Below are 18489 nucleotides of genomic sequence, written 5' to 3'. Positions count from 1 at the left end.
GGTTATCAATATGTGAATCATACTGCTGTGATACTTTAATAATATCATACACATGCTACTAATTTCATCGTGCTGTCATAATATTTCACTGTATATTACAATTGTCATTTTGATATACTATAGTGATATATCATTCCAGTATTACAAGATAGTATGACATTGATATGTGCACTACTAGTGTCATCAGACAAGCAGTAAACTGTTACTGCACATTATGATTTTTTAAAATGATTTAATTCTGAAAAATATTTTGATAGAATTGATTGGAAATAGAGATCTTAACATAATAGTGTAAATTTTTTAGGATCTTTACAGTAGCCTATAATCAATTGAATGTCTTGACTAAATTAAAAAATATATATATTTCAAGACAAAAATCTTACTGCTTCCAAAATTTTGAAACCTATATTTGCTTTAATGTATTTTTTTAAACCTAAAAAATATATTTTTAAACCACTTTTTTTTAAGGAAATAGAATATGACAAATAAAATCTTGTCTTTTTTCAATGTAAACACATTTCTGTTCTTTTCCATTAATTAAAGTTTTGTTATTTGGCCTTGGGGCACCGAAAGCTCAAAGCTATCCCATTCTAACGGTTTTCAGTGACTCAACATGATGTTGCCACTTGTCCTTCATGTGCCCTTTAAACCAGGAATGTAAACAAGCGATTAAAGTCTGCAAAGTTCCCACGATTCCTCGCATACCCGAGACACACACAGAACTTCCCCATTAGCATATCTGGCATACCTGAGTCTGACAGAAAACCCAGCCGGACTACACACAAGAGAGTCTCACTGAGAACCACACCTGCTCCTAATGCACTTAAAATAACAGTACCACCCCTCACTGTTTCTATTAATGCATATCTGAAGAAACCTACAGCTTACAATGCAAAACACTTCACAACCCAATCATGTTTGAATCTGCTCAAAATAAACAAGAAAATCCAAAAAGATTGGATTCAATATGGTGATTCACTTTTTTGAGCAGCTTTCTTCGTTACAGAAAGTTGCGATGTCTCTTTTTTGTTGGAGGTTTGTGATGCAACGGCAGGTAATTCCCGACTAATTAACTCATGTCATGATGTTCTACCGACGCATGATGAGAATCGTTCCATTCACAAATGTGGAAAAACAGCAATCACAACATTTCTGAGCTCAAAGGGATCCGCCCACGGCGCTTATGTTGCTCTGAACCACACAGTGACGTTTAGCTCAGAAGTTATTTGAGGAAGATGAGGTGACTCACCTGCACTGGATCTCACCTGGACGGCAAGTCTTCACTGCCATTTCCCTGAAACACAGCGTGCTACTAGGATTTCGTACATCTCAGCAAACTTTCAAATAACTCAAGCCATCGAAAAGTGCATGAAGTCAAGCGCAAAAACAGTAAACAGGTGAGTCCTGAGACAGGCAATTTATGATAGTTTTTTTTTTGGTGGGGGGATGGAATTCTTAATGCTTCATTTAAATAGCGACTAATACATTTCTATATTTAAGAAGAGATCCAAATAGACATGAGACGTATAGTTTGAGTACTGAGCTATACAGTTTATGTGGATGACATTTTGATGTCAAGTATTGGATTTCAAATGGAAAACCTACGATCTTGGCAAATCTGAGCACAGCTGGAGATCCTGGTGAGATCTCGTCTGAAACTCTAAAGAGACATGTGACAATTTGATCTTTTTAACAAGGAGAAGAATCTGGGAAGTGGGCTTTCCATGTAATATCATTGCTGTCACATGTCACAATTGAGATATGAAAGCATTCTCGCATTTTTCATTAAATAAAATGTCTTTATTGTTGCAGAGCCAATACAGTCAACTGAGTGTTTGAGATATAACATTATTTTAATGTGATAACAGAATTACAGTATATTTGAATTTATACTATAACAGTACAATGTAACAGTTAATATAAAAAAATATATATACATTATATATATATATATATATATATATATATATATATATATATATATATATATATATATATATATATATATATATACACTCATATGGATACATATTGACAGATTAATAATGATAATAATAAAAATATTTTTTTAATGATTCTTACATATTGCATATGCATTCAGTATGAATGTTGAATTCTTATTCTGTATGAATAAATGAAAAGCAACCAATAATCAACTGATCAAAACATATTGTAATCTTTCCGGACAAATGTAAGATAATCTGACCACATTTACTTTATTCTCAGGTGATCATCAAGTGAATACTCTCAGTTGAAATTTCCATTAGGAGAAGATTGATTTAATATCTCCCATGATGGCAGGTAATACAAACATTAAAAAAATAGGGAAACATATTAAATATAATAAAATTATGATATATGATATAAAATAATGTATCATATGCAAACACACTTGCTGTTGTTTCCGTAATGTGGAATTCTTGAAATGCAAATGCAAATTAAATGCAAAATAACAAACAAATTGCCCTGCAAATAAAGGTGTGGTAGATAAATGATGCATTTATTTAGTTTCCTTCGGGTTTCCTCTTATTATAGAACACGGTGACCCTTGCACTGAGTCAGAGGCCAGCTTTTGCATGAATGGAGGAACATGCTTTAAAATACGCTCGGTGTCTACTCCCACGTGTGTGTAAGTATCTTCACGAACAGAATATCTATTGTTTTGCCAATTACATTAGAGTATAACATACCTATGAAATGCTTTGCTTGAAACCCCTGTCCTGTCCTGTAGTTGCAGTGTGAACTATGAGGGCAGCAGATGTGAGCAGTTCCAGCTGTTCAGTTTCTCTCGGGACAGTGAGGAGAAGGGCATGATCGCTGCTGTGGCCATCATCGCCCTCCTCATCCTAGTGGTGCTCGGTGTGGTCATCTACTACATCTGCAAGTGAGTCACGTGGGCTTTTGATGATGAAGCCTCGGATTCAATACCAGTTTTATTGATATTTTAAAGAGACATGCGATGGATTACCACAGAAAACAATTTAACTCATCTCTCAGATAATAAAAAGAACTGTCTACTGTAACACATTTACAGATGGAAGTCAATATAATTAAGTAACAGCCTGAGGCTTGAGGATGTGAGGTAATCAAAGCCCTCTTTAAATACAAATATTTGCTTTTTTTCACTTAATTTAAACGTAAAAATGCTTGAATGTGCGGGACTGTCTGGTGTCTTTCTCTTCGTTTTTTTAGCTGTACAAAAACAGCACGTTATGCTGCTTTATATCGCAAAGTATTTGTTATCATACAATTTAAATGTTTGCTATTATATTAAGCATTAGCGCTAATAGTTTTACCGTTTAGTGCACTTTCCTTAGTTTGCCGGTTTACCTAGAGCAGCTAATGAAACGGAACTCTCTCACATTCATGTTATTACATACCTTACTTCTGTGTAGCATATAAGCAGGATACAACATTCCTGTAAACAGTTAATGTTAATATTGAATAACTTTTGGGCTTGATCTGTTTTTCCTCCGGCAATGTATTTTGTTCCAAATGAAGGGACAGCAGGATGAAACATTTTTTATAAATAATTTTTTGAACGAATTATTTGAGTGAATGATTCAGCGTCACTTACAACGGAAGTGAATATGTACATTTGTGAACACACAAGAAGTAAACAATATAAGAGCTTTTTTTAATATTATAATAGTTAGACTACATTTAGAATTTTACATCTTTCAAAGACTGGTTCAATTTACTTCCTTTCTAAGCTAATCCTAACTTTTTTTTTTAAAGATAAAAAAATGCTACTGACACATAAGAATGTGCTTAACTTGATCCCAGAATATTTCTTTTAAAGATTATTGACTTATCGATTAATATCAACTTATGATATGTTAACATCTTTTATGTCTTCTTTTAGAACCTCAAACAGCCCCCCCAACAGTCAGTTCTTGTTAATCATAAATTCTCTTTTCTATTTTTACTATTTTTTCCCAGAATAAAGGGAAACGCCCGGAGTCAACCAAAACCTGAGGCATACTGGAGAGTCCAATCAAACAGTCAGCCGGTGTGACTTTTAAGCCAGATGCATGTGAACTCGACATTGGTGTTTGAAAGAGGCTTTGATGTTGTGGACAACTCCATTATGATTGATGACAACTTTACCTTGTAACATCGCCCCCACCCCGTGGAAGTCTTGGATTCAATGTGAAAATTTGTCAATTGCACAGTAGCTCAACTTGTCAGCTACTCTCAAAATATATTTCTTAATGTTCATGGATTTTGTAAATAGTTCTGTCAATTAAAACGCCTTAATTTAAATATGAAAAAAGGATGGAGATTATTTACAAGCAAACTGCTGCCATATCAGATGTTCAATGGAAAGCAATACATTTCAAAATGAGCATCCTTAGCATAGATTTTAATTTTAATTTGATATAATTTTTACACTGTGTTTTTGTTTTGGCTAAAACTTTGATTATACTCATTTATTTTTTATTTCTACTGGATTACTGGAATAACTTCACCTAGTTGAAATGTTTTACCATTAAATATAAGTAACAACAACATGCTCAATCATTAATACAGACCACCGGACTGGACATCATTTGCCTAATCATTTGGAATCCTTTTATAAAATACACTGGGCCATATTTATAAAAAATGTTTCAAATTTTTTCAAAATCAGACATTTGTTCACGTTATATACAGTTGGCGTGTTACTATTTCTGCGGTATGTGTACTGTTTACAATATGCATGCTTTCTGTATGTCTAATACCTAGATGAACTACTGTCTTAATGTGTATTATACAACAGAGCACACTTCATGTATAAAGTATCCCACAATGCAATGTGATTCCAGATGAATGAAGCAGATGTATAAATATCAAGTTTTACCAGTGTTTTCTTCTCACTATTAATTCTGACTGTCGAAAGTTTTAAATATTTAGATAAACTTCAATAAAAATTTTTTTTTAAGAATTTAACAGAATGGTATGAGTTTCCGTCTCTTAAATGCTTAATAAAAAAAAAAGAATGAATGAATCTTTTACTACCAATCAAAATCGGGGTGATTTCAGTTAAAACATCTACAGACATTTTTATATCAGTTTTATTTGAACTATCATCAATGGCCTGCAAAGGGCAGCAGAGGAGTGCTGACGGTGATCAAATACTCTCAACAGCCAATCAGCATCTCGAGAGAGACAAGCAGCGCAGTCACACACTTTGGCTACGTTCACACTGCAGGTCTTAATGCTCAATTCCGATTTTTTTTAAAAATTCGATTTTTTTGCAAGGCCGTTCACATTTCCAATTAAATGCGACCTTTTGTGATCTCCTGTGTGAACGTGACATGACCCAGAAGTGACCCGCATGCGCAGAAGAGTACTCAACGCTCAACGACGTCACTCGTTGTTTGCGGAAGTAGCTAACGTTAAACATGGATGTCAACAACAGTGTAGTCAACAGCGGAGCTCTTTTTGCAATATTAAAGTTATTTTCCCAACGGAGAAAGCACAATTACAATCTTCTCGTTTTAAGAAGAAAATTAAAAAGGAGGAGAGCAAGGTTTTTGGCCATGGCATTTTGTGGAGCAGTGTTAGCAACGTCGGTACAGAGAAACGTGTGGGTGCGGAGTCGCAGCCAGGAGTGGTGGGATACTGATGTGAGTGGCTTCACTAATACAGAATTCATCAGTTTATCTTCTCATTCCAGCCTACTTCAATGCAGAATTATGACGTTTGTAGCGTATCAATGACGTACGGGTCGGATACATGTGGCCTGGCCGTTCAGACGGAGGTCGCATTTCAAAAAATCGGATACGTATCGGATTCAGGACCACATACCCAAGTGGCCTGGGTCACATTTGAAAAGATTGGATCTGTGTCGTTCAGACTGTCATGAAAAGATCAGATACAGGTCGCATAGGGGCAAAAAAATCGGAATTGGGTCGTTTCAGCCTGCAGTGTGAACGTAGCCTAAGAATGACATCACATCACGGACATTCTAAATTCCACTTTGTGACGGCAGAAACAGAATCTAGTTTGTAAGCAGGTGAAACTCGCTGGTGCACTGATCACTCTGATTTATAGTCTTTTCTTTTCTTTTCCTAACTTCACACTGGGGATCTGAAGAAAAATGCCCCCACTGTGTCTTAAGCCTGGTTCACACAGGACGATTTTAAAATTGTCGGCCGATTTTCCAAACCTGAGAGACCCCACACACGGCGATAAAAAAATCACGGGTATAACAGTTTTGGTCATACAGTGTGCGGTGTGCAGCCACACGGCAAAATCAACACATCACACACGAACCGATTTGACTCCCGAGCATTCCCAGGTCAGACGGGAAATCTCGCAAAAACCCTCGAGATCAAACGTGACTTCAGAGTAAACAATCATGGCAGACGAAGAGGATGCAGTGGCCATAGTTTCAAAGAAGTGGAGACAACGCGAGCATGGACTATACTTGCTACATCATGATATGGAGGTGAGTTGTTGTTTTATCTCATAGAAATGTCGTTACGTACTACACAGATTAATTACCGTTGAAATAAACGTTCATTGTCCACCGGACTTTATGGTGCGCCATGCCGCCGGCTGTTTTGATTTTGTTTCCCGGTACTTCCTCGCCACTTCATCACCTCGCTTTCTGATTGGCTACACACCACAGTCCACAGGCTGCGTGATCGTTTGTCCTCGGGGGACACCACACACAAGAAGAAATCCAACATGTTGGATATCCCCGATTTGAGATCGGAGCGGTCCCGACGTCCTTCCGAGCAGAGGAGAGCAGTCTTAACACCACACACGGCAGGAATATCTGATCAGATTATTTTACGATAATCGGAGCATCCTTAAGATTGTCGGAAGGGGTGAATCGGGGCTAAAATCGGCCTAATTATCCTGCCGTGTAAACCAGGCTTTACACATCCACTCACCACACTGATGAAGCAACCATTCTGAAACGAGATGCTGAAGACCTTCAAACGGCAGCGAAGACCTTCAAACAACTGTGAAGACCAACATGCAGCAGTGTGGTTCCTCAAATCTTGCCCAAGAGTTAAGCTACAACCCAGATCAAACACAAATGAACAAGCTAATCAAGGTCTTCAGGATCACTAGCAAAATCAAAGGAGGTAAGTGAGTTTGATCAGGATTTTAGCTCAAATCTGCAGGCCACCAGCTCTCCAGGATCGTATTTAAGGAAGACCATCAAACAACTATGAACACCAACAAACTGTGAAGACCAACAGGCAGCAGTGAAAACCATCAAACAACTGTGAACACCAACAAACAACTGTGAAGACCAACATGTAGCAGTGAAGACCATCAAACAACTGTGAACACAAACAAACAACCGTGAAGACCAACATGCAGCAGTGAAGACCATCAAACATCTGTGAACACCAACAAACAACTGTGAAGACCAACATGCAGTAGTGAAGACCAACATGCAGCAGTGAAGACCATCAAACATCTGTGAACACCAACAAACAACTGGGAAAAACAACATGCAGTAGTGAAGACCAACATGCAGCAGTGAAGACCATCAAACAACTGTGAACACCAACAAACAACTGTGAAGACCAACATGCAGCAGTGAAGACCATCAAACAACTGTGAACACCAACAAACAACTGTGAAGACCAACATGCAGCAGTGAAGACCATCAAACAACTGTGAACACCAACAAACAACTGTGAAGACCAACATGTAGCAGTGAAGACCATCAAACAACTGTGAACACCAACAAACAACTGTGAAGACCAACATGTAGCAGTGAAGACCATCAAACAACTGTGAACACCAACAAACAACTGTGAAGACCAACATGCAGCAGTGAAGACCATCAAACATCTGTGAACACCAACAAACAACTGTGAAGACCAACATGCAGTAGTGAAGACCAACAAACATCTGTGAACACCAACAAACAACTGTGAAGACCAACATGCAGTAGTGAAGACCAACAAACAACTGTGAACACCAACAAACAACTGTGAAGACCAACATGCAGCAGTGAAGACCATCAAACATCTGTGAACACCAACAAACAACTGTGAAGACCAACATGCAGTAGTGAAGGCCAACAAACATCTGTGAACACCAACAAACAACTGTGAAAACCAACATGCAGCAGTGAAGACCATCAAACATCTGTGAACACCAACAGACAACTGTGAAGACCAACATGCAGTAGTGAAGACCAACATGCAGCAGTGAAGACCATCAAACAACTGTGAACACCATCAAACAACTGTGAAGACCAACATGTAGCAGTGAAGACCATCAAACATCTGTGAACACCAACAAACAACTGGGAAACCAACATGCAGTAGTGAAGACCAGCATGCAGCAGTGAAGACCATCAAACAACTGTGAACACCAACAAACAACTGTGAAGACCAACATGTAGCAGTGAAGACCATCAAACAACTGTGAACACAAACAAACAACCGTGAAGACCAACATGCAGCAGTGAAGACCATCAAACATCTGTGAACACCAACAAACAACTGTGAAGACCAACATGCAGTAGTGAAGACCAACATGCAGCAGTGAAGACCATCAAACATCTGTGAACACCAACAAACAACTGGGAAAAACAACATGCAGTAGTGAAGACCAACATGCAGCAGTGAAGACAATCAAACAACTGTGAACACCAACAAACAACTGTGAAGACCAACATGCAGCAGTGAAGACCATCAAACAACTGTGAACACCAACAAACAACTGTGAAGACCAACATGCAGCAGTGAAGACCATCAAACAACTGTGAACACCAACAAACAACTGTGAAGACCAACATGTAGCAGTGAAGACCATCAAACAACTGTGAACACCAACAAACAACTGTGAAGACCAACATGTAGCAGTGAAGACCATCAAACAACTGTGAACACCAACAAACAACTGTGAAGACCAACATGCAGCAGTGAAGACCATCAAACATCTGTGAACACCAACAAACAACTGTGAAGACCAACATGCAGTAGTGAAGACCAACAAACATCTGTGAACACCAACAAACAACTGTGAAGACCAACATGCAGTAGTGAAGACCAACAAACAACTGTGAACACCAACAAACAACTGTGAAGACCAACATGCAGCAGTGAAGACCATCAAACATCTGTGAACACCAACAAACAACTGTGAAGACCAACATGCAGTAGTGAAGGCCAACAAACATCTGTGAACACCAACAAACAACTGTGAAAACCAACATGCAGCAGTGAAGACCATCAAACATCTGTGAACACCAACAAACAACTGTGAAAACCAACATGCAGCAGTGAAGACCATCAAACATCTGTGAACACCAACAGACAACTGTGAAGACCAACATGTAGCAGTGAAGACCATCAAACATCTGTGAACACCAACAAACAACTGGGAAACCAACATGCAGTAGTGAAGACCAGCATGCAGCAGTGAAGACCATCAAACAACTGTGAAGACCATCGAACAACTGTGAAGACCAACATGCAGCAGTGAAGACCATCAAACAACTGTGAAGACCAACATGCAGCAGTGAAGACCATCAAACAACTGTGAAGACCAACATGCAGCAGTGAAGACCATCAAACAACTGTGAAGACCAACATGCAGCAGTGAAGACCAACAGAAGACCAAGAAGTTGAAAGGGGGAAAAGGGTCTCTGTGTTCAGCTTTGTGAGATGGCTGTCTTGGACGGTGCTGGGTGGGGTGTGTGGTGTTTCTCTACACCATATCTATGGTAATGACCCGAAACATCAGGTGGTTTGGTGCCCTCACTTCCCTCAGCGCCTTTGACCAGGTGAAGCACTCTTACCATAGTGGAATGGTGCTTTATATCTCTCACTGACAGTGAAGATCAATAATGACTCAACGCTCGGTGGGTGTCGGATGGGGTCCAGTTCAGCTTCTGGCCGGTTGCTGACACGAGTCCGACATAAGCCCCTAATTCTGGTTTTGATGAGTTGGATGTGGGGAAAGATGAATAAGGTTAGTAGATTCGTGTGCTTATGCTCTATTCTATGCTTTTTATAGTATAGCCTAATAGTGTTCATATGCACTTGATTAACTGTAAAAACAAAGTGTGAAACTGTCACAGGTGTAATTATGGGCTTTTTAGAGAATGATCATGATTATGAGTATGATAATGATAACCATATTGGGTAAAAAAAAAAAAAAAAACTATTATTCATGCCTCAAAAGTCTACATAGTACAGTACTGTATGTATGTATGTTGTGGTGCACATTGCCTGTTTAAGGGTTAAAGAAATGTGTGTCCACCAGAATGATATTGTGAGGGAGGGTGAGAATTTGATTAACATTTGTTTTAACAAAATGGAGCAAAACCCCAAAATAATAAAAAATAAAATAAACAAAAATAACAACAACTAACATGATAACTACAAAAATAATAATTAGAATAACAACTAGCCTACAAAAAATACTAATAAAAAACACAACAAAAATAGAATAAAAACAATAATAGCAAAAATAGGGAGCAAAAAAATATAATTTAAAAAAAATAACAAACATGATGATAACAAAAAATAATAACAAAAATAACAATTAAAAAAATTATAGTAACAAAATACAACAAAAATAGAATGAAAACAATAATAGCAAAAATAGGGAGCAACAAAATATAATTAAAAAAAATAAACATGATGATAACAAAAATATAATAACAAAAATAACAAATAAAAAAATAATAGTAACAAAATACAACAAAAATAGAATAAAAACAATAGCAAAAATAGGAAGTAATAATATATGAAATAACAAAAATAATAACAAATAACAATAACATGATAATGACAACAAAAATGATAACAAAAATACAATAAAAAACAATAATTATAAAAATAGGCAGCAATAATATGAGATATCAGAAATAACAACAAAAATAGTAACAACAAACATGATAATAAAAACAAAAATAACAACTACAAAAATAACAAACAAACAAAATATATATATATATCAAATGAAAAAAATAATAACAGAAATAACAACAACAAAAATACAAACCAATAGCAAAGAAAAAAAACAATAGCAAAAAGAGCAAGAAAATTAACAAAATACAAAATAACTAAGAAAAATACAAAGACAGGAAAAAAGTAAAACAAAAACAATGATAAAAATATGACAACAAAAATGGAAATACTACAGGAATAAAAATAATAATAGTAACGAAAATAAACAACAACAAAAAAACAGTAATAATAACAACAAAAATACTTGTTTTATTTTATTTTACATCAAAAATAAGAAATATTTATATAAAAAACAAAAATAACAACAAAAAAGAGCATAAATCATAACAACAGCAAAAGCTTTAAACGACTTTAAATGTTCAGTTGATCATACACTTTTCATATGAATTATTATTCAACTAAGCTAACTAATAATGAGGAAGTAAAATTATAAAATATATTTATATTATAATATAAAATAAAATATTATGTGAAATGATAATGATAAAATAATACAAAAATTTAATTAATTTGAATTTAATGTCATATTTAATAAAACAAATCATCCTTATTTTTATGAACACCATCTGTTTGCCTCATGAAAATAATTTTGACTATAAATTAGACTACTTGTAAATTAGTAATACAGAGATTGAATGAATTTAAATGAAATGCTCTGATTTTCCTACTAATAAAGTTATTTAATAAAGTATTATGACTGCCATCTTGTGGTTATTACTATGCATGACATTTGTGTACTGCATGTATCTACAGTATGTGTGTGTGTCTGTGAAATAATTTATATTACATAATTCCTTTAGGAGAACAAATACCATTTTTAATTGTTATTTTTCATGTTTTGACTTTATTCAATTCACTTAAGTATTCCAGTGGTGTGAAATACATTTTAAAAAGCACAAATATTACATGAAGACTTTAAATTAATATGAGGTTATGAAAAAATTACAGTATATCGTTTAAAACAGATTTGGGGAACTGCTGTCACTGCTTCTCAATTATACTTTAATAAATGTGATACAACACCAGACTGAGTGAAAATGAAAAGATCAGATTAAGAGTCCTTCGCAGAGGTTTCCATAATACATTTTTATTTATTCAACATATTAGACAGTTCCTATATGTATAAATGCTATCAAAATGAGCACTTGGCACAAATGTTGAATTAAAACTGAGGACATGAACAAAGAAAGTGTCCTGACGTTTACCACAAATCTCTTAAAATGGGTACAAAAGATCACAGCAGTGTGTTTATGAATCAAGAGGATACACGTTCTTCATCCCTGGCCTTGTCGAATTCCTGAGCGATCTTCAGCGCGGTGGTATTGAGGCCCACTGACTGCATGTTTGTGATGATGGTCACCACCACCCCCTGTGGAGGAGAGTGTCCGCTCTCGCTGGGTAACACCAGCAGGACACTGCTGGCCCCCACAGCGCTCCCTGTGTGCGAGACATAATGTCTGCGGCTGCGGCACTGACCGTATTTCTGCTGTTTCTCCACCACCAGCCAGCCCTGGGCGTACAGTCCGTCTTTATCCCACGACGCCTCCGTTTTGTCCACCGGTGCCCATATGGCTTTGGCCGTGTGGGGTTTGAGGAAGCCAGGAAGCAGCCCGTCTGTGTTCTTCAGTTCGGCCATCTGATAGCTGTAGAGCAGAGCGTTACCGAACACCAGAAGGTCGCCCACAGTGGACAGAAATCCACCTCCAGCCCATTTGTACGAATTGTCCACATAGGGGCAGTTCACAACACGACCCTTTTTATTGAAGTGGTAGAACCTGCAGGAAACGGGGAAGATGTTAAACAAGTAAATGATAAATAAGTGTGTTTATGATAGAATTTTTTTTATTTTAGTAAAAATGTGCTTTTGTGATTGTTTACAAGTTGTTTTTATATTTCTGGCTTTCTTTTTTTATTTTAGTTTTGGTTTTAGTAATTTAATCAATCAGCTTCAACATATTTCAGTAAGGCAACATTTCTAATTTTCTCATTAATTTATTTAAGCTACATTATTTATCTAATATTAATATTTCAGCTTTATTCTAAAAACCAAAAACTTTTGAACTTTTTTTTTTTTAAACAGTTTTAGTTAACAATAACAGCAATGGTCCACATGTGTGGAGCAGACAGGAAGCGAAGTGAAAAAAAGAGAGAGGGAAAAGACTGGGAAAGGTCCTCGAGCCGGATTCGAACTCGGGATGCCCGTAACGCAAAGATTCAGTAGTTTCAATAGCATGTTTAATGTTTAATGTCTCCTTTACCTGGAGCGGTTGTATATGATGGGGTCGTTTTCGTCCGGTACGGTGTTCAGCATGCCCAGCTCTCGAAACATCTTCATCATGTGGTCGAGGAAGCGCTGACCTGCGGCTCTCTCCACCACAGCACTCAGCAGGGTGTAAGCATGTGTCGAATACAGGAACGTAGAACCTACAGCGGTCACATAACGCAGAGTTCAGAACAAATTACTGCAGAGAAATTTATTACTTGATAAATTTATTTACTCCTTATTTTGAGTTCCACGACAAGTCAGGTGTGGACCCATGTGAGAACAAGTAAATGATGGTAAGCCAAATATCAAGATATCAAGGCAACATGCTCTAAAAATAAACCTAACCTCCCAACACATTATAACAGCGCTTTGTTGTGTGCCAGTGAAAGCATACCAGGTCTAAAAACCAGAGGATCGTCTTTGAATAAGTCCAGAGCCTGGGTGACGTTCTCAAAGTTGTCTTTGAGGTAATACTCCTCCTGCTCGAACTCTTTTTTCCTCTTTTGGCCTCCTTTAGCCTCTTTGCTTTTAGCGCTGCTGTCCTCCGCTTTCTCCAGCTTCTCTTTTTTTTCGTCTGAGCTCTTCTCCTCTTTCTTCTCCGGGGGCTTCAGAAGGCGCCTGGCTTTCTCTTTGTCCTCTCGAACTTTCTTGACATCTTTCTCATAGTGACGGATGCCACTCAAGTGGGACAGGACCATCCGGGGTGTTATTGTGACCTGGTTTAAGGACAGAGGGAAGAATGCGAAGCCAAACCGAATTAATTATGTTGGGTTGGAAATAATTCAAAAATTGCCATAGACTTTCATCGATGGTGTCAAAACTTTTGTACAATAACACATATAGAGTATGTAAGCTGTCTATCGCTGACAAAACCTAACAGTTAGTTATTCTAGGACAACAAGCAATATGCTAATCATGATGGTAACATGCTACCAATGTGCTAAATCATGCTAGAAACATTCTATCAACATGCTAATTCATGCTAGCAACATGCTAAGAACATGGGAAAACATTCTAGCAGCATTTTAAAACATGCTAGCAGCAACATGTTAAAATGTGATAATGTTAACAATATACTAGTAATGTGCTTAATCATGCAAACAGCGTGTTAAACATGCTATCAATGTGTTAATTCAGGTTAGCAACATGCTAAAACATGTTAAATCATGCTAGAAATGTGCTAAATCATGCAACAAGCAATAACATTTTAATGCTTTTAATACACATGCTTAATAAAGTATTTAATAAACATGTTAAATGCTAGCCATGTCTTAAATCATGCTAGCAACATGTTAAATCATGTTAGCAATGTGTTAAATAATGGTAACAACATGGGAGGGATCAGCAAAGGTCCTCAAGCCGGGATTCGATCTCGGGACGCACTGCCCACTAGGCTAATTCATGTTAGCAAAATGCTAAACTATGCAACAACATGTTAAATGCTAACAATGTCTTAAATCATGCTATCAACACGCTAAAACATGCTACCAATGTGTTAAATCATGCTAGCAACATGTTAAAACATGTTAGCAATGTGTTAAATCATGCTAGCAACATGCTAAAACATGTTAGCAATGTGTTAAGTCATGTTAGCAACATGCTAAAACATATTTGCAATGTGTTAAGTCGTGTTAGCAACATGTTTAATTAAGTTAACAATGTGCTAAATCATGCAACATGTTAAATGCTAACAATGTTTTAAATCACGTTATCAAAATGCTAAAACATGTTAGCAATGTGTTAAATCGTGTTAGCAATGTGTTAAAACATGTTAGCAATGTGTTAAATCATGTTAACAACATGTTAAATTATGTTAGCAATATGTTAAATCATGCAACAACATGTTAAATGCTAACAATGTCTTGAATAAAATTATCAACATGCTAAAACACGTTAGCAATGTGTTAAATCGTGTTAGCAATGTGTTAAAACATGCTAGCAAAATGCTAAATGATGCTGAGTATAATCTTCAAGCTTCACTTTTTTTTTCAAACTTTATAACTTTCAGACCAGGCTTCAAACTTCTCCTTTCATCTAGTTAATACATTTCTATAAAAATAAGTTGAGCATAATTCACATTAATTAGATGAGTTACTGATGAAATGAAAAACACATTTTTAAATGGATGCACTCACATCCTCTCCGTCAAACTGCTTCTGTGGGAACTCTGGCACGTATCTTTGGACAGGAGCATCTAGATCTATCTTGCCGTCCTCCCAGAGTCTGGCGACGGCGGCTGCGGTCAGAGGTTTACTGATGCTGGCGATTCTCATCACGGTGTCTGGACCACAAGGCACTCTGTTCTCCAGATCTGCATAACCAACCCCTGAGAGACGACAGACACAGCCAGAGGTGACTCTCTGAACTACTGTACTAACACAGGCCTCGAGGTAAACAACTGGTCCCCCTGGATATGGCCTCAACATAAAGGTGTCATTTTAAACATGGATGTATTTGTAAATCCTAGAGTAGTGCAGACTACCCAAGAGAATAGTGTGTGTGGTGAGAGACTTCCTACCTTCACACCAAACATGACTGCCATCCACTGAGACGCCGATAACCATCCCAGGAGCTCCAACTTCATCCTGCTGAACAATATGCACGTTTCAAGTATGCATAATTTTTATACATTTTATACAATTCTAGTTTGGCGGTGTCTCTTCTTCAGAAGAAGTTTTTTTAGTCTCACAGTCCATTCCTGTTCAGGCCTCTAGTGTCCGTCTTCACTGAAAGATCAATCATTCACTGGTGTCTTGGCACGTTGTTCTTGGGTCTTTAGAAACTTCTCTCAATAGTTTTCTTTACTTCTTTAGATTGGGTCTCTTCAAACTTCTTGATATTGCTTCTCAAGGCTCTTCTTGACACCTCTTCACATAAACGTGTACTGTATTTTTAGGAATATAATGGCGCTTTTCCATTACCAGTACCAGCTCGACTCGACTCGGCTCGCTTTTCGCTCCGTTTTCCATTGCAGATAGTACCTCCACAATAGTACCTGGTTGTCATAGCGACGCTGCAGGAAACTGCCGTGACGTAATCTTTTTTCTGCTGTGTTTTCACGTCACATTATAGTATCGCCTCAGCTCGCTTGAAACCTCACCGGAGGTGGTACGAAAAAAAGTACCTGGAAGCCGGTACAGGTACAACTTTTACACAGTGGAAAACCAAACAGAGCCGAGTCGAGGCGAGTTGGTACGGTGTAGTGGAAAAGCGCCATAAGTTGCACTGGACTATAAGTCGCATTTATTTAGAACCATGAACCAAGAGAAAACATTATCGTCTACAGCCGCGAGAGTGCGCTCTATGCTGCTCACTGTAGACTACAGGAGCACTGATCAGCATAGAGCGCACTCTCGCGGCTGGAGACGGTAATGTTTTAGCTTGATTCATTTCTCTCGGTTCATGTCAAATTAATTTTGATAAATAAGTCGACTTATAGTCTGGAAAATAAGGTATATGCTTGTCCTTCTGTGTGAACATTAACAATTCTTCTTCTCAAGTCTAAACTATTTTTTATTGTCTTTGGCATGATGACAGTACATATAATTTTACCAGTTGTTTTGAAAGATACCAATCTTCAGCTTACAGTGTAATTTAAAGGCTTAGAGGATTAATTAGGTTAATAAGGCAAGTTAGGTTAGCTAGTCAAGTCAATGAACAACAGTGGTTTGTTCTGTAGACAAATAGATAATGTCTTAAGAGGGCTAATAATATTGTTTTTATATAATTCTTTTATTCCAGGCAAATTGAAATAAGGCTTTCTCCAGATGAAAAATATAATAAAAATACTGTTAAAATTCCCTTGTTCGCTTATTTTATATGTATATATGTATATATACACACACACACACACACACACACACACACACACACACACACATATATATATATATTATATACACATACATACACACATTTACATTATTATTTACATTATTAAAATATTGCAATAAAAATATCATTTTTTATATATATATATATACACATGAAATTCAATTTTTATTGCAATATTTTTAAATGTAAAAAATAATGTAAATATTAAAACTGAGTACTTTATTTTGTATATTAGATACGAATATTTCATTATTATTATTAAAATGTTGAAATTAAATCAATATTAATAGACTTGTTTGCCAAATATGTACATCTAAGTACAGCAGGACATGTCGACAATGTTATCTCTTAAGCTCGACAAACGATGCTAAAAATGAATAGATTTCATAAAAGCGATAAAGTATGAGTATTAGAGTAAGTGTGGTGCTGACAGCTGTACCTTGATCCGCTGCAGCAGGCCTCTGCTGGTGTCTATAGCGCCGCTGTATCTGGAGACTTTGAGTGTCTTCTGTGCGTCACATTCACAGCGTTCAGACGCAGAATCACGATATTTGAGCCCTAGAGCCAGAACAAACCCCGTCCCGATACCGAGCAGCCAGAAGAGCGGGTGTCGGCTGTTGTAGGGTGTGAGGACGGCTCTTCTGCTCGATGAAATCAGTCTCTTCATCAGCTCATCTCTGAACCTCCCTCTTGATGTCAACAAACCCACAAAGGGCTCGGATTTCTGAACACTGTATTTACACTGTGTGCACGTGAGACTCCGTGACAAACATAGTAACCGAGACATGACTATTTTACCACTTATAATAATAATATATGGGGGGAAACGGATAAAATAGTTGATGGCAAGAGTACAGCAAAGAGTTCCCGTTTGAACTCCACATAAACAGCGACTAGCTGACAGCCGGGCAACTTTACAGAATAAAAATCCACAACGTTGAAATATTAAAATATCGTCTTTGTAGTTTTTTATTTCATTATATAAATATGTTATAATATTAACAATATTTATTTATAAATGATAATATTGATCATATTTACAAAAGTAATAATATAAACACAAATGTTTAATCGTTTGAACTTTTTCCCCAAGCCAAATAGAAAATTTAACGTGACTGCCTGTTTGAGATATTATTATTTTTCGTCTGGATAGTGAAAGAAACTGGAGTTAACAATCAAACGAATGTATAATGTATATAACTCTATATAATTTTCTTTAAAAATAGGTTATCGTATTCCACTTTACATACAGTATTTTGACGAGTCTGAACGGAAAGTGAAGGTAAAATAAGTACTCAACATGCATGGTACGTAAAAGGTCTTTTAATTTGAAAACTATAGAGACTTTAAAAAACAACGGCTGATTGGCTCGTATGCCAGTTGTGACTATGTCGTCAGCCAATCAGACGTGCGCATTCTGTTCTTCACAGCAAGCCCCGCCTTCAC

The 18489-nt window shown here is 36.8% G+C and overlaps 2 protein-coding genes and 1 long non-coding RNA gene across 4 annotated transcripts; 2 read left to right on the top strand and 1 right to left on the bottom strand.

Moving 5' to 3' along the window:
* Positions 1–605: 605 nt before the first annotated feature.
* LOC132124944 (pro-neuregulin-4, membrane-bound isoform-like) lies at positions 606–4032 on the top strand. The gene is made up of 5 exons (XM_059536113.1): positions 606–1397; positions 2227–2301; positions 2536–2629; positions 2732–2884; positions 3943–4032. The coding sequence occupies exons 2-5, from the start codon at positions 2292–2294 to the stop codon at positions 4016–4018; spliced, it is 333 nt and encodes a 110-aa protein (XP_059392096.1). The 5' UTR covers positions 606–1397; positions 2227–2291; the 3' UTR covers positions 4019–4032.
* A 7858-nt stretch (positions 4033–11890) lies between these two features.
* Positions 11891–17941, bottom strand: lactb (lactamase, beta). Of its 2 annotated transcripts, none has more exons than XM_059536093.1 (6): positions 17483–17941; positions 15728–15797; positions 15345–15535; positions 13604–13925; positions 13202–13367; positions 11891–12718 (listed from the first exon to the last, which is right to left on the bottom strand). In XM_059536093.1, exons 1-6 carry the CDS (start codon positions 17828–17830, stop codon positions 12199–12201), a joined length of 1617 nt encoding a protein of 538 aa, XP_059392076.1. In that variant the 5' UTR covers positions 17831–17941; the 3' UTR covers positions 11891–12198. The 2 variants fall into 2 exon arrangements, with proteins under 2 accessions (XP_059392076.1, XP_059392077.1); XM_059536094.1 differs by having other exon boundaries at positions 15728–15794.
* On the top strand, positions 15460–16783 carry LOC132124929 (uncharacterized). The gene is made up of 4 exons (XR_009426816.1): positions 15460–15599; positions 15677–15819; positions 15901–16090; positions 16662–16783. It is a non-coding gene; the product is annotated as an uncharacterized LOC132124929 (long non-coding RNA).
* Positions 17942–18489: the final 548 nt, after the last annotated feature.

Source organism: Carassius carassius, chromosome 43 (genome assembly GCF_963082965.1).
Source record: "Carassius carassius chromosome 43, fCarCar2.1, whole genome shotgun sequence".
Taxonomy (NCBI): domain Eukaryota; kingdom Metazoa; phylum Chordata; class Actinopteri; order Cypriniformes; family Cyprinidae; genus Carassius; species Carassius carassius.
Note: the sequence above shows the minus strand (reverse complement) of the source record. Positions and strands in the feature narration are given on the sequence as shown.